At 36.3% G+C, this 17,609-nt stretch overlaps 1 protein-coding gene across 2 annotated transcripts in view; it reads left to right on the top strand.

Annotated features, from left to right (window-relative positions):
• Positions 1-16,900, top strand: part of CEP57 (centrosomal protein 57) — a 79,326-nt gene extending 62,426 nt beyond the window's left edge. For both annotated transcript variants that reach the window (XM_080642717.1, XM_080642718.1), the window contains 5 exons: positions 847-954; positions 1,474-1,551; positions 8,793-9,034; positions 9,365-9,509; positions 15,111-16,900. In XM_080642717.1, coding sequence (XP_080498843.1) covers positions 847-954; positions 1,474-1,551; positions 8,793-9,034; positions 9,365-9,509; positions 15,111-15,344 — 807 coding nt within the window. In that variant the 3' untranslated portion in view covers positions 15,345-16,900. The remainder of the gene's footprint in view (positions 1-846; positions 955-1,473; positions 1,552-8,792; positions 9,035-9,364; positions 9,510-15,110) is intronic.
• Positions 16,901-17,609: the final 709 nt, after the last annotated feature.

The following is a 17,609-nucleotide window of genomic DNA, read 5'->3' as shown; positions in this document are numbered from 1 at the left end:
GTAAATGTGTATGATTATATTGATTTAAGTAAAGTTGTAAGTTGGCTTAGGGAAAATAGCAGTCCTTGTTTGAAATCCTTCGTAATTGCTTGTGGAATTTCTATGATGTAGATAGAAAATTATTTTTATTGTAGTTACTAAGCTCCTAGAGAAATGGGCTTGATTACATTTGCTGACATACCTTCCATTTCTTTTGGAAATAAATTTCCAGTTCCTTTTTCTTTTTTTTAAATATATTTTATTGATATTTTACAGAGAGGAAGGGAGAGGGATAGAGAGCTAGAAACATCGATGAGAGAGAAACATTGATCAGCTGCCTCCTGCACACCTCCCACTGGGGATGTTCCCGCAGCCAAGGTACATGCCCTTGACCAGAATCGAACCCGGGACCCTTCAGTCCGCAGGCCGACGCTCTATCCACTGAGCCAAACCGGTTTCGGCCAGTTCCTTTTTCTTATATCATTAAGTGCATGAGTTTTTAAAAGAGGAAGAAATGTATTTGCTTTCAAGCCACTTTTGTGTTAGGTGTTGTTACAGATTCTGTGTGTGAAAGAAAGAAAATACTGAAGCATCAGATTGCAGTTAGATATAGTGCATTTAACTTATTAGCTATAATTTATGGAGCAGCTTCAAATAAGGGAGCTTCAAGATAAAATGAGATGCTGGTATTGATTTAAAATGCTTGACAGTTGTTGACAGATTGGTTTAAGACATAGTTATACAGCTATGATGTATTTTTTAATCAGACAATCCTGTAAGTTTCATAGGCTTTTACATGGAAAATCTCAAATTTGAATTGTAGCTTTTATTTCTACAGCATTAACTTTAGGCTCATATTTTTTCTAGATGCAGACAGGTCTAGAAACAAATAGACTTATCTTTGAAGATAAGGAAACTCCTTGTGCCCCCTGTGCAAGAAGAATTAAAAAAAAGAAGTCAAAACCACCAGAAAAGGTATGAAAGCAACCAGTAAGTCAATGTACTGATTATTATTGTCATAATTTATGTGAAAACACTCATAAACCCTATAATATTACAACCTTGGATGAGTAAATTAAATCTATTTCATTCTCAGTTTCTTCATTGGGAAGATGGGGATAAGTAATACCCACTTCTAAATTTTACCCTGATAGTGAGATAATATATATGAAAACATTTTAGAACTACAAAACATTGCATAAATATTAGTTGTTAATATTCAGTATTGCATTAATTACTCTTTGCTCTTAAAATGTTTTATACTAGTACACACAAACACAGCACTAAACTGTAATTGCTGTTTTGCCAGGTTTTATTTTTTCTTTCCTAGACTAGGATGCATGTTAACAAGTATTATTAGGAACTTGAGACCATAATATAGATGAGGCTAGTAGTAGCCCAGCAGTAAGCTGGAGTTTCAGGTTAGTCATATACTAGTATAGTTAGCTTTTACTGTCATGTGAGTAAAACTGTTTTTCTTTCCTTTCCATTCAGAAGGGTTCTAGGAACTATTTTGCTGCTCAACCACATTATAGATTATGCTTGGGTGATATGCCATTTGTAGCTGGGAAGGTGAGTTGGTTGAACTCTAGATTTTTTTTTGTATAACTTAGATCTTTGAATCAAATCTACCCGTTTGCCTGTATACCTAAAAATGTTGGAAATACTTTCTGCTCTTTTGTGGGTCATAGTGATGTAAGGATGAGATGGAGGAAGGTTTTATGGGATTGGAGGATCAGGGAGGGGACTAGGAGGACACTTTAAAACAGAAATTTTTTGTGGAAGGGAAGTTACTAACAAAAGCAGAGACCCCGGTTTGGAGAAGGTGTGGTTGCAGAGAAGGGTCAAGGGAATAAGAAACAGTATGTTTGTAGCATTGAATTTTTAGTATCAACCCTGTTGATTTCTATTTAGATATGGATATTTAAATAAATAAAAATCACATTCTGGTTATCTTCACTTCCATATTACTTATAAGACTCGTTCTCCAAGAAGCACTTAACTTATTTTCCTTGAGTGCTTAAATGTAGAGAAGATAATTTTGTCAAATATCAGCAAGTACTGAGTAATTTCTACTAAGTGCTTAACACTGTTAGTTTATACCACTTTTGATGAACTGTTTGTGTTGATGGTTTGTTTCACAAACACACACACACACATCCAGCTAAATTGTGCATTTATGAATTCGAGAGGCTTTGGGAGTAAATTTTTATTTGTCCTTTATTTAATTTTAAATTCCACCCCACCCCCGATCGAATTGTCATTGAAAGTTTGGAAATTAACTATTTCCAAGCTTTTCCACTTGCCTTTTGTAGGGAGGCACAAATTGCTTGGAAAAATATTGCATTGGCTCTATGCTATCCCCTACCCTAAAATTACCCTGTTGTTGGATTGCAGACCATCTTTTGACCTATGTTATATATCCTTTATCTTTTATTCCTACCAGACTTCTTTTGTTTCACAATAGAATCTTTGATATAGGTTGGAAATAGAGGTTCTTAAAGGAATGCCAGAATCATCAAGCATGCATTTGAAAAGCAGATTACAAAGCCAATCACAACCCTACTAAGTCCGAAGTTTCTGGGTGTGGGGTCTAGAAAGTCTCTATTTTAAAAAATATATTTTTATTGATTTCAGAGAGGAAGAGAGAGGGACAAAGAGAGAAACATCAATGATGAGAGAGAATCATTGATTGGCTGCCTCCTGCACGCCCCCTAATGGGGATCGAGCCCACAATCTGGGCATGTGCCCTTGATCAGAATCAAACCTGGGACCCTTCAGTCCATAGGCCAGTGCTCTATCCACTGAACCAAACCGGCCAGGTCTGGAAAATATTTTTAACTGTTCCCTGGTCCCACTCTAATGTCCAATGTAATTAGGAATGCACTTACACACCTCCCTGTTCAGTCTTTTCATGTAAACATTCAGGACAATGATTGTATGTTCTGTTAAAATATATCTACTGGTGAAGACATCATTATACCTCAGACATCCCATCATATTTCTAGACTGCTTTATTTGAAAGTGCTTAAGTGAGTTCAAATCTGTCACTGTATAAATTCTACTCATTAGTCTTTTTTTACTCATAGGGATTCACATGGAACAAATGAATGAGCCCATGACTTGTAAAATTTAAAAAATTTTGAAGAAAGCTTTACCTTTATCTTCTTATCCTATTCTAGGTTATAAATAAAGACCATTTTCTTCACTTATTCATAAGATGTGCTTTATGAGTTTCTTTACTGTCTCATCACTCTTTTTGCTCCTAAGTTGAATATAATCTTCTAAATGGGCTGTGACTAGCACAGAATAGAGTCTTTGTCATATTCTGGATAATCTGTTAACTCAGCTTAGTATCACATTAATTTTATGGGATAAGCTGAACTATCCCTTTCACTCAGTGCTTTTTGAGTCAACTGAAATTATAGATCTTTTGTTGCTGTTGTTGTTAATCTTCACCTGAGGATATATTTTCCATTTATTTTAGACAGAGTGGAAGGGAAGGGGGGAGAGAGAGAGAAACATTAATATGAGAGAGACACTTATTTTTTTTTTTTAATATATATTTTATTGGTTTTTTACAGAGAGGAAGGGAGAGGGATAGAGAGTTAGAAACATCGATGAGAGAGAAACATCGATCAGCTGCCTCCTGCACACCTCCTACTGGGGATGTGCCCGCAACCAAGGTACGTGCCCTTGACCGGAATCGAACCTGGGACCCTTCAGTCCGCAGGCCGACGCTCTATCCACTGAGCCAAACCGGTTTCAGCGTGAGAGAGACACTTAAATTGGTTGCCTCCTGCATACGCCCCAACCAAGGCTGGGCAACTGAGGTACGTGCCCTTGACCAGAATCAAACCTGCGAGCTTTTAGTGAATAGGCCAACACTAACCACTGAGCAAACCAACTAGGACAATTACAGATCTTTTACTGAATCTTTGCGTCACCCTTTATGGATTCTGTACTTGTGGAATTGATTTTTTTTATCAGACATTTAATCTATGAAGCTCTCTAAGAATGGATTCACCCATCTCACATTAGATTAGAATCAAGTTCAGTCTTCCACTATATTTCTATTATTTCCAAATTTAATTGCTTATCTTCTACACTAATTAAAGAGAAAGATGCAAATTGTACCTTCGTGATGCCTGCCAGCCAATCAGGAGTGAATATGCAAATTAACCCAACAAAGATGGCAGGTTAATTTGCAGGTGCGGAGCAGCTGGAGGCGGGACGGGACGCTTGCGTCGTCACCATGGTGACAATGCAGGCATTCCGCACTGCCCCAGCAGCTCCGGGCCTCTGGGCAGCATGGGAAGGCGGAAAGGCGGCTCTGGTTGGAGAGAAGGTGGTGCTGGCAGCCAGGGTAAGGAAGGCCCATTCTTGCACAAATCTTCGTGCATCGGGCCTCTAGTCTTATATAATAAAAGGCTAATATGCAAATTGACTGGACAGTGGACAATAAGTCGTTATGATGCATAGTGACCACCAAGGGGCAGACGCTCAATACAGGAGCTGCCCCCTGGTGGTCAGTGCACTCCCACAGGGGAAGCGCTGCTCAGCCAGAGCCCTGAGCCGGGCTCACAGCTGGCAAGCACAGCAGCGATGGTGAGAGCCTCTCCCACCTCCGCAGCAGCGCTAAGGAAGTCCAACTGCTGGCTTAGGCCTGCTCCCCGACTGCCGACTTAGGCCTGCTCCCCAGGGAGCAGGCCTAAGCCGGCAGTCGGACATCCCCCGAGGGCTCCCGGACTGCGAGAGGGCTCAGGCCGGGCTGAGGGACCCCCCAAGTGCACAAATTTCGTGCACCTGGCTTCTAGTCTTTCATAATTCTCATTGATGTCATTAATACAAAGATTGAACAAGACAAGTTCAAAGACAGCTTTTCAACCTGAGCTTCCCTTTTGAAGTTACTTATATTATTCAAACAACTGTGTCACCTAGCTGAGTGTTTCTCAAATTATCTATTGTGTAGGACCAGTATTTATTTGTAATTACACATTTTCATAGACCAATACTTTTGTAAAATGCAACAAAGTGAATTACTAGAAAAATAAAATTAAAAAGACAAAATAACAAGTCCCTATATTTTATTACTAGATTCAACAGACACAAAATTACATTAATAAATAACAATAAAAAATAACAGGAAAATGATTTTCAGAAACTATATACTGCTTATTGAGTGTGTGTGTATATAAGCAATTAGTATAATGCATATATACTGCAAGTTATGAGCAATGTAGTGAATCAACACATTTTTCAGTTTAAACAAATACCACATATATCAATGTTTAAAGTTGTTAATGAGACAAATGAATTTGTATCTTGATAATCAAGGTTGTAATGATGATAGTGTAACTTGAAAGGTGAGTATGTATATCGAAACCATTGAATTGTTGAATTAAAATTATCTTGATAAAACATGGATTAACATTTATTTTGAAATGATTGTAGATTCATAGGACATTGGAGAAATAATACAAAAAGGTCTCTTTACCTCAATAGTAACATGGTATATAACTAAAGCACAGTATCAAAACTAGGAGATTGCCATTAGTACAAACACAGACCTTCTTCAGATTTCTGTAGTTTCACATATACTCCTGTGTGTGCTGTATGCATATACTCAGGCACAGGTCAGTGCAGTTTTATCATGTAGATTTGTGTAACCACCACCATACCATATCTATAATTTTGTCATTTCAAAAATGTTATGTAATGGAAGCATACAGTTATGATACCCTTTTTTGAGATTGAATGAAAACTTTGTTACTCAGCATAATTCCCTTGAGATCCATCAAATTATTTTGTGCCCATAGTTCTTTCTGTTGCTAAGTACTATTCCATGGTGTGGATGTACCACAGTTTGTTTAACCATTCATTCGCCCATTGAAGAATGTTTGGGTTGTTTCCAATTTTTGGCATTTACAATTAAAACCACTATGAACGTTTACATACAGAGTTTTGTGTGGACATGTGTTTTACATTCCCAGTAGTAATGTATGAAAGATGCAGGTTTTCCACATTCTCGCCAGCATTTAGTGTTGTCACTTTTTATTGCAGCTGTTCTGATTAGTATTTTGTGATCCCTCACTGTGATTTTAATTTGTATTACCCTAATGATTAAAGATGTTTGAATTTCTTTTCATGTGCTTATTTGACATCTAGATATCATCTAGCGCAGTGGTCGGCAAACTGCGGCTCGCGAGCCACATGTGGCTTACGAGCCGCGGTTTACTGCTCTGTTGACTGAGTTTGCCAACCACTGGGATAGGGGCTTAATCACAAGGAACAACAGCCTGTAATTATTTGAATTGAGAGTCTACTCTAGTGAATTGTCTATTTATATATTTAGCTCTTTTTAATTTAATTTTCCTTTTCACTATTAGGTTTTGAGAGTTCTATATGTATATGTATTTTAGAGACAAGGCATTTTTAAGATATGTGGTTTTCAGGTACGTTCTCCCAGTCTGTAGCTTCTCTTTTCATCCTCTTAACAGATTGTTTCACAGAGGAGAAGCTTTTCATTATGACAGTGTAGTTAATTGATTTATTTGCTTTTATGGATCATGCTTTTGGTGTTATATCTAAGAACTCTGCCTTCGACCTATGTTATGTAGATTTTCACCTGTTTTCATTTATATTTGAACCCATCAGCCACTTAAAATAATTTTTATATACAGTATGAGGCTATTAGGTCAAGATTCATTTTTTATTCTGTTTGGTATATGTGTTTGCTTCTTTGTCAATACACACTGTCTTGATTACTGTGGCTTTATATAGTAAGTCTTAACATCAGGGAAAGTGATCCCTCCTACTTTATTCTTCTCTTTTCAAAAATTGTATAACTTTTCTAGTTCCTTTGCCTCTCCATATGAATTTTAAAATAAACTTGTCTCTAAAAGAAAAAATCTACTGGGTTATGATAGGAATTATAAGTGTAGATCAATTTGAAAAGAATTGACATCCTTGTTGAGTCTTCCAGCCCATGAATACAGTATATCTAATTTATTTAGATCTTTGATTTCTTTTATCAGTGTTTTATGGTTGTCAGCATATTAATTTCATGTTTTATTAGATTTATACTCAATTTTTTGAGTGATTGTAAATTGTAGTTTGCATTTCAGTTTCTATATGACCATTGCTAGTATATTTAATTTTTGTATGTTGGTTTTACATTCTGTTACCTTGCTGAATTCACTTATTCTAGGAATTATTTTTTGGATTACTTAAGGTTTGCTGTGTAGAGAATCACGTCATCTGTAATTAGGGAGAGTTTTAATTTTTCCTTTTTAATTAGTATACCTTTTATTTCCTTCTCTTGTCTTACTGCACTGGCAAGAATTTCCAATATTATGTTGAGTAAGAGTGTTGAGAGTGGACATCTTTGCCTTTTTTTCTGATTTTAAGGGGAAAGCATTCAGTCTTTCAACAATAACTATGATATTAAGTATAGGTTCTTTGTTAGTGCTCTTTATCAACTCGAGGAGATTTCCCTCTGTTCCACCTTTACTTAACTGAGTATTAGTGCCCTGAATGGGTGTTGGATTTTTTTCAAATGCTTTTCTTTATCAAATGATATGATTACATAATTTTAATTTTTTACCCTATTGAGATGTTGGATTGCATTGATTGATTGTAGAATATTGAATTAGCCTTGCATTCCTGAAATAAACCCCACTTGGATGCAGTGTATACATGTTTGTACAAATTGCTGAAATCAGTTTACTCCCTAACAGCAGAAACTAGGATAAAAAGAACATCTGTTTAGCTTATCACAGTGGTCTCCAAACCTGACTGATCAGAATCAACTTGGCAGGCTTAAAAAGAAACATTTCTAACTCCTGACCTCCCACTGATTATGAGTTTGATGTGCTGCCTAGGAATCTGCATTTTAAGCTATCTGGATAATTCTTTTGGAGCGAAGTTAGCTCAGCCATCTATGTGTGAGTTGAAATAGCATGTTGAGGTTAGTGGTTAGTATTCAAAACAAAACCAAAAGTTTTGAGAAGGCTACCAGGTTTTTCTTGTTGATTATGTGACAAATACGACCTTAGTGCTTTCTATTATTCGGGGACAAAGAAATAAATACAGTAATAATCCCTATCACCTAGGAGCGCATACATTGTTTAATAGGGGAAATAGACATGCAAACACGATTACAATCTTTTGTGATAAATATTGTGATGAGATAAAGGCCATAAGAGATCTGAGTTTGGACAAATGAATTACCTGGAGATTTTATGGAAATCTTTAAAAAATTATATATTTGAACTGGGTTTTAAAGAATGGCAAAGAAGTTGTCACACACAAAATTATGGCATGTGCAAATAGTTTGTTCAAATAATGGAGAGAAATTAGGAGATGGGACATGAGGCCAAGGATTATAAATTGCAGATCACTTGTTATAAAGCCTTATTTTCTAGGTTGAAGAGTTTGAAACCAGTGGGCTTAACACCAGAGGATTTCAAGTAGACAACCTGTTCAGAATACTATTTTAGGGTAGCTGATAGCACTGTGGAGTTACAGCCTGAAGAGGCTGGGAGCAGAGATACCAGTTAGGATGTTCTACCTATGAGGTGGGTGCATAAACCAAATGAATTGACAGTAGTAGGGTGGAGAATAAAAGGGGCATTGGAGATTTTTCTATTGTTACATCCTTGGTAGTTAGTAATTGATTTAACTAGACTAGGAGACATAGGCTTTTGGTGAGGTAGGGGGAGTTCTTTTTTTTTTTACCCAGGTTAGGGAGTGAAAAAAACAACAAATTTCGAGGATGTGGCTTCTAATTATTTCTCCTCATTTTTCTTCAGTCTACGAGTCCCAGTCATGCTGTGGTAGCCAATGTCCAGCATGTCTTGCATCTAATGAAGCAACACAGCAAAGCCTTGTGTAATGATCGAGTAGTCAACAGTGTTCCTTTGGCAAAGCAAGTATCTTCACGAAGTAGTAAAAGTAAGAAGTTGTCAGTAAGGCCATCCTCCTCTAGCACCATTAATGAAGAGTTGTCAGAAGTCTTACAGACTTTACAAGATGAATTTGGGCAAATGAGCTTGTGAGTTTTAGTTTTGCTTTTTGCTTTTTTTTTTTTTTTTTTAATTTAGTTGTAAAATCTTGTTTTAACTTCTTGGTGACTTGTCATACATTTTGTTTGTTCAACAAATATTTGTTGGACACAATTCTTGCACCAACCACTGAGCAAGTTACTAGGACTTTAACAAATATAACAATTACTATCACTGGTAATTTGGAAATTTGTTGCTCTATTAAAAAAATTGAGACATTTTTAAATGCATGAGCAATGGTCCCATGGTGAGTGAGATGCATGACCTAACCATGATAACACAGGAAACTTAACCAAACCCTTACTTTTGTTTTTATATAGTGATCATCAGCAACTTGCAAAACTTATCCAAGAATCACCAACAATTGAACTGAAAGAAAATTTAGAATGTGAACTGGAAGCATTAGTGGCAAGGATGGAGGCAAAAGCCAATCAAATAACTAAAGTTCGGAAATATCAAGCCCAGGTAACTCAGGCTTTCTGTACTCGTTTCTAAAAACGATTAAAAAACAAAACAGTACAAAAAAATAACCTTTTTTTTTTTTCACAAGTATATGAATTTATGACATTGTAAGTGTATCATAGATAGGGAGCTACAGAAAGTCTTTACTGTAGACACTTGTTAATTTGGTTTATTAATGATTAAGAATTGGTATTAAGTGGGCTAGGAAAAAAGACACTTTTAGTATCTTAGAATCTTTGAAATACTGATTATGTTTCATATTCTGATCTTTATATGAACAAACTTAATTTCTGTGATGAATATAAATGGCTCTGAGTTGACCCAAATCATTTTAAAAGCACCTAGAAATTTTCATTTCTAATCTTTAGTTATATGGTTACTAATTATATTAAATTAAAAAAACAACCATTTATTTAGTATCTACTAAGTGCAGTGGGAAGTCACATGCCAAGGTTTTCATCTGGAGAGAAATGTGATGATTCATGTATTTAAGACATTACTCTGACTTTTGGGAGTGTGGTAGTGATGAGGCAAAGAGGCTGAGAGACCAGTGAGGCCATTTAAGTGCACCTCTATCAGGGTCATCAATGACTGCAGTTGGGGAGAAGGAGACAGATTGGAGGTGTGTTTTGGAAGTAGAAATATCAGGGCTACTTGCTGCTGGCTCTCATGTCTACTGAAATGTAGAAAATAGAACGGAATAAGATTGGCTGACATTAATTGGTTGCTATGTAACAGGCACAATGCAGGTGCTATGCATATGTCATCTAAAACATGAGGTTTTAAGCACTTTTTCTAAAGATTGTTTTCCAAAAAAGAAATATGATTCCTGTAGGAGTAATAATCTGATTTGTTTCTTGTACATTAGACTTGACTTTGTTCTTTCTAATGGAACATTGACATGCCAGCAGTATTTCATTTTAGCCAGCAGCTCAAGTAAAAATAAAGCTCCCCTATTTTTTTAAATTTATTTTTATTGTTGACAGTATTACAGATGTTCCCCATTTCCCCCCTTTCTATTTACTCCCATCTTCCTGCCCCATCCCAGGCTTTTCCCACACAAGTGTCTGTGTCCATGGGCTATGCACATCTATCTATCTATCTATCTATCTATCTATCTATCTATCTATCTATCTGGCTAATATGCTAAGTGTCCCTATGCCCGTCTGACCAGTTGTTATGACACACACTGACCACCAGGGGGCAGACGCTCAATGCAGGAGCTGTCATGACACACACTGGCCATTTACAGAGAAATGGCAGCGCGGACCTGGCACCGACAAAGCAACACTCGGCTTCCCCCAAGTGGGATACAGGCCCTGCCACCACCCCAAAGCAACACCCCACCAAATCACAGCTGATGCTGCCGAGACCCCATAGCCAGCCCGTAAACGGTGGCTGTGGGCTCTGGATAATGACGTCACGTAGCAGCGCTCAGCTTCTTCTCCCTAGCAGCTAGCCTCCTTGCAGTTTCTTCAGCCCAGGAACACGACTTACTTTATAGCCAGGTGGCAATATTTACACTGTAACCAAATGTCTGTGAAGGGTTTCCCATGCCTCATCTCATTTGATCCTCACAGAAGTTCTGGAGTAGGTAGATAGGAGACTCAGTAGAATCCTATTTTCTTTTCATTAGCCGGAAAATGGAGATTTAGAAAGCTTAGAAACCTGACCTGACTGAAAAGAAGTAAGAAATGGTGGACCTTTAAAATGACTTCAGGTTTTCTCACTGCGTAAAATATAGTCAAACACTGCTGCAGTTAAATATTTTACCCTTTGTTCTCCCTGCATGATCTACAATAATAATCTGCTTCATGTTGATATTTATTGCTGTGTTGCTGACAATTACCTGAAAGAGAAGTTGGGGTGCTTCACTGGGCTGGAAAAAGTTTAGCTAAATCAGAAAGCAGGTCTAATTAAGCAAATTTATTCTATTATCTATAAAAGGCTAAGTTGACTCACACATGTGCGATACATAAGAAGCTCTCGCTGGCGCCAATTGCATGTGTGTGTTTCCATCTGTCATTGTTGTCCATGAATTTGGTTGACACTTCTATTATAGAGAAAGGGTGAATGGCGATATTAAAATATTCTAATTAATGACCTTTCAGTGTGCACGAATTCGTGTACCGGGCTACTAGTATGCATATAAGTTCTTTGGTTAATCTCTTCTAGTTCCAACGCCCCTGCCCTCTGAGATCTGTCAGTCTATTTCATGCATCCCTGCCTCTGGACCTGTTTTGTTTGTCACTTTATTTTGTCCACTAGATTCCACATATAAATAAGATCATCTGATATTTGTCTTTCTCTGACTGCCATATTTCATTTAGCATAGTAATCTCCATGTCCATTCATAGTGTCTAAAAGGGCAAGAGCTCCTTATTTTTCACAGCCGAATAGCATTTCATTGTGTAAATGTACCACATCTTTTTTATCCACTCATCTACTGATTCTATTTCCAATTCTTAGCTATTGTAAAAAATACTGCTATGAACATAGGGGTGCATATATTCTTTCTGATTGGTGTTTTGGGATTCTTAGAATATATTCCCAGAAGTGGGAACACTGGGTCAAGTGGCAGTTCCATTTTTTACTTGTTTAGGAAACTCCATACTGTTTTCCACAGTGGCTACACCAATCTACATTCCCACCTGCAGTGTACCGGGTTTCCTTTTCTCCACATCCTTGCCAACACTTGTTGTTTGTTGATTTATTGGTGGTAGCCATTTTGACAGGTGTGAAGTGATACCTCATTGTCATTTTAATTTGCATCTCTCTGATGACTAGTGATGTTGAGCATTTTTTCATGTCTATTGGCCATCTATATGTTCTCTTTAGAGAAGTGTCTATTAAGATCCTTTGCCCATTTTTTTTAAATTGGGTTATTTGTCTTTTGTTGAGTTGCATGAGTTCTTTATATACTTTGGAAATTAACCCCTTATCAGATGTATATTGGTAAATACGTTCTCCCAAACAGTGGGATCCCTTTTCATTTTGAGGATGGTTTCTTTTGCTGTACTGAAGCTTTTTAGTTTGATGTAGTCCTATTTATTTTTTTCTTTATTTCTCTTGCCCTAGGACCGTGGTTGGCAAACTGCGGCTCGCGAGCCACATGCGGCTCTTTGGCCCTTGAGTGTGGCTCTTCCACAAAATACCACGGCCTGGGCAAGTCTATTTTGAAGAAGTGGCATTAGAAGAAGTTTTAAGTTTAAAAAATTTGGCTCTCAAAAGAAATTTCAATCGTTGTACTGTTGATATTTGGCTTTTTTGACTGATGAGTTTGCCGACCACTGCCCTAGGAGATGTTTCAGTGGAAATTCTGCTACATGAGATGTCTGAGATTTTGCTGCCTATGTTTTCTTCTAGATTTTTATGGTTTATCAACTTACATTTAAGTCTTTTATCCATTTTGAGTTTATTCTTGTGTATGGTGTAAGTTAATGGTCTGGTTTCATTTTTTTGCATGTACTTTGCCAATTTTTCCAACACCATTTATTGAGGAGACTGTCTTGACTCCATAGTATGTTCTTGCCTCCTTTGTTAAATATTGACTAATGGCGTTGGTCGATTTCTGGGGTCTCAGTTCTGTTCCATTGATCTATATATCTGTTCTTGGGCCAGTAACAGGCTATTTTTATTACAATGACTTTGTAATATAGTTTGATATCTGGTATTGTGATCCTTCCAACTTTGTTCTTCTTTCTCAAGACTGCTACGGTTATTCATGGTCTTTGCTGGTTCCATATAAAGTTTTTTAATATTTGGTCTAGATCTGTGAAATATGTTGATGGTATTTTAAAAGGGATTTCATTGAATCTATAGATAGCTTTCGGTTGTATGGATATTATGTTAATTCTTCCAATCTTTGAACAGGCTATGTGCTTCTACTTGCTTGTATCTTCCTCTATTTCTTTTTTCAGTGTCCTATAGTTTTCTGAGTAAGAGGTCTTTTACCTCCTTGGTTAAGTTTATTCCTAGGTTTCTACTTCTTTTTGTTGTTGCAGTGGTAAATGGGACTGCTTTCTTTAGTTTCTCTTTTTGAGAATTCATTATTGGTGTATAAAAATGCCATCAATTTCTTGATGTTAATTTTGTATCCTGCTACATTGCCCAATTCCTTTATTAACTCTAGTTTTTTGATGGAGTCTTTAGGGTTTTCTATGTACAACATCACGTCATCTTTGAATAATGACAGTTTCACTTCTTTCCAATTTGAATGCCTTTTATTTATTTTTCTTGTCTGATCACAGTGGTTAGGACTTTCAGTACTATGTTGAATAAGAATGGTGAAAGCGCTTATCCCTGTCTTGTTCCTGTTCTTAAGGGAAACACTTTTAGTTTTTGCCCATTGCGTATGATATTAGCTATAGGTTTGTCCTATGTGGCCTTTATTATGTTGAGGTATGTTCCCTCTATTCCCACTTTGTTGAGAGTTTTTATCAAAAATGGTTGCTAGATTTTGTCAAATGCTGTTTTTGTGTCTATTGATATGATCATATGGTTTTTATCCTTCATTTTGTTTATTGATTTGCGAATATTGTACCAGCCTGGCATCCCTGGACTAAATTTCACTTGGTCATGATGTATGATCTTTTTAATATATTGCTGGATCCAAATTGCTAACATTTTGTTGAGGATTTTAGCATCTATTTTCATGGATATTGCCCTATAATTTTCTTTCTTTGTCATGTCTTCATCTGGTTTTGGGATTAGGATAGTGCTGGCCTCGTAAAACAAGCTTGAAAGTGTTCCTTCCTCTTGAATTTTTTGGGATATTTTAAGGAGGATAGGTGTTGATTCTTCTTTGACTGTTTGGTAAAACTCCCCTGTGAAGCCAGTTCTCTCCAGTGAAACACTGACATGTCAACAGCAGTTCATTTTAGCCAGCAGCTAAAGTAAAAATAAAGCTTCCCTATTTAAATTATTCTAATTATAGTGAAATAATAAAATAAAAATTATTTTCATATATTAGTACATTACCACTACATCTCTTCATCCATCTGGAACATGCTTCTTTGCCTGCCCAGACTAGAATGCCTTTCTTCTCTCCTTCACATACTATCCTTCATTTCCCTTGTCTCCAATATTTTTCCTCCTCCAAAGATCATCTCCCAACCCTCTTACTTCTCACTCACCCTGTTTTGCACTTTGCCAACATGACCTTAACTTCTGATACTGCACTACAATTGATATGTTTACTCTTGTTTACTTATTTATATGTCACTATATATTTTAAGCACTAAGTATTAAATGACTGGTAAATTAGATTTTTGAAGTCTTAAAAAAAATAAACCCAGAATATATTATTTTTATTATTTTTAATTTTTATTGATTTCGGAGAGGAAAAGAGAGGGAGAGAGAGAGAAACATCAGTGATGAGAGAGAATCATTGATTGGCTGCCTCCTGCACACCCCACACTGGGGATCGAGCCCACAACCCAGGCATATGCCCTGACTGGGAATCCTGGTTCATAGTTCAGTGCTCAACCACTGAGCCACGCTGGCCAGGCTATATTACTTGCATTTTGGTATGAGAGTTTAAAGGGTTGTCAGAATGTTTTCATTAAATTCTTCTTTTTTCCTTCACTTGGTTATTTGCTATAGCTGGAGAAACAGAAGATAGAAAAACAGAAAAGGGAACTAAGAACCACCAAAAAGACTCTTGATGAAGAAGGAAACAGCAGCAGCCGTTCTTCTGGAAACACAGGGACCACGAATAAGAAGGACTGTACCAAACCCAGACCTGGGGAAAAAAGCAGGAAAAATCTTCAGTTACTTAAGGACATGCAAACCATACAGAGTTCATTACAAAGCAATAATTTGTGTTGGGATTACTGACTGGTAACAGGTTATAAATTTTATTCAGATAACCTGTACTTCATCAATCAAATGTTGACAATTTCTTTTCCAGGTCTCATATTCTTGTGTTGGAATTAATAGGTGTTACGGGGCCAACGCTTTATTCAATACACAGGCTTCTTGTGTCTGCACATCACAACTCAATGTTAAATCATCTAAATAGAAATCGGGAGTTTCAAAGGCTAAGAAGCCACATATATACTTTGTTTCTTTGAGATGAATTTGTTGTACTGAAATATTGTGCTTTGTAAACAAAATACCAATTTTTTACTTGTGGGCGTGATCTTTTAAAATAGTTATTTGTCTAAGTAAATTTAGGTTTAATTTATCAAAATAGAGGCTGTCCCATAGGCATTGTTTGCTGGAAAAGTCTCATTTTTAAATCTTCCCCTGGCATGAATTGCCCTTATTACTACTACAAACATTAAATATACTTTGTTTTGACTTTTGATGGAGGTTTTCTATATTTAAATATTTATACATATTTAAGAAGATTGTTTTATTTTGCTTTTTGACATTTCAAACCAATCAATATTGAATACATTTAAAGTTTTTAAAAAGACTCAATCATTTTAAGTCAATGAACTGTGAAGATTATGAAAGAATTTTTTTTTAAAGTATAAACAAATTGTTAAGTAAATGAGGTTTTGGAATGAAGAGATAAGGGAAGGTATGGGAAAACACATTTGTTTTTAAATAGCACGTGTTTGTAATCATGCTATTCAATTCAAAGCATTATGGGTTTTAATCTTTATGAAGAACTCCTTGGATATTTACTTTTATTGGTGTACAGTATGAGTTCAGTCTTAACTGTACACGTGCAATTGTTATGTTAATAATGTAAATCATTTTGAATATATAAAAACGTTAACCTTTTATAAATTTGCCACTTAATAAAGCAGTTTTTTTAAGGAAACACTGAAATTTTCCTTAACAGCCTTGTTAATAAAGGCTTTATTTGTTGTAATTTTTAAAAATGCATTTCCAAGTAGTAGCATATTATGCGAAAAAATAAGAATATATGGTATTTATAAGTACTAATTTACTTGCCTTTAACATGCTTACATGGAAACTAAGTCCAAGAAAATTGAATTATCTCGTGGTACAGGATAAGATACTCTTAGGGTACTAAGGAACACATTAACCACATATCAAAAAAATTCATTTTTATGCCTCCTCTGGGATTGAAATAGATTTCTAGGATTTTTTTCTAGATAACCAACATGAATTGTATTGGCTGTCTGGGCACTATGCTTATTAAATTATTTTTCTATAGAATTCTCATTTTAGGATCTTTACATTTGGGGGTATTTGTGAATTTACTGAAATTGTATGTAAACTTTTGCTTGCATGTACAATTTTTTGATGAGCAGGTTTGTATCTTCATTGAATGCATATCTGTGAGTCCACAGACCCAAGGAATCACTGTTCCATGACATGGAAAATATTTTATTGTGTCTCATCCACTTTTTCAATTATTAAAATTTTGTTGCCTTTGTTTTTGAATTCCAGGTCATTAAATTGTGTAACTCTCACTTGCATTGTAGTGGCTCCAAGTCCTAATTAGAAGAGTGGTTTAATGTTGGTAAAACCCATCCCATCTTTTAGCTAGGAGTCAAACCAAAATATTCACTCCATTTTTTGATACCCTCAGGTGAAAACTGAAAACAAGAAAATGCTGCTTCAGACTCCTAATTTGAGTTTACAGCAGAGGATTATGTTGTCATTCATCCAGTTCTATTGTATGAGAGCTTTGTTGCAATACATTTCAAATACAAGAATCTTTCATGTGTAAGGTGCCAATATGGATACCAAGCTGAGTAAGAAAGGTATGTTTGCAGGTAGGTTGTAGATATCTGAATCATCATTCATTTCAATACAATGTGAATGCAGTGGTGATAGCATGGGCACATGTTATGGGAGCACAGAGAAAGGTGGGGCATGGCGGAGAAGGTACCCGTGAATCAGGAAAAACCTCCAGGAGGAGGAAATGATGCCTAAACACTAGAGAATAGGAATTAGCCACAAGGAAGAACAGTTTCAGGTCAACAAGATAAAGTGAATCTGCAGTTTACATAGGAGCATTGTGACTAGCTAAGTAGAACTGGTACATACATAAATGTTGATGTACGCAGAAAAGAAAAATAGGGTAAGCAGATGAGTCACAGGATGCTACCAAAGCGCTTCAACTTAATCATATTGGTCTCTAAATTGTGTATTCCTTATCCCAGTGGTCGGCAAACT

This window comes from Plecotus auritus (assembly GCF_963455305.1).
Source record: "Plecotus auritus genome assembly, chromosome: 9".
Taxonomy (NCBI): domain Eukaryota; kingdom Metazoa; phylum Chordata; class Mammalia; order Chiroptera; family Vespertilionidae; genus Plecotus; species Plecotus auritus.
The sequence above is the reverse complement of the archived record's forward strand: the minus strand, read 5'-3'. Positions and strand labels throughout refer to the sequence as shown.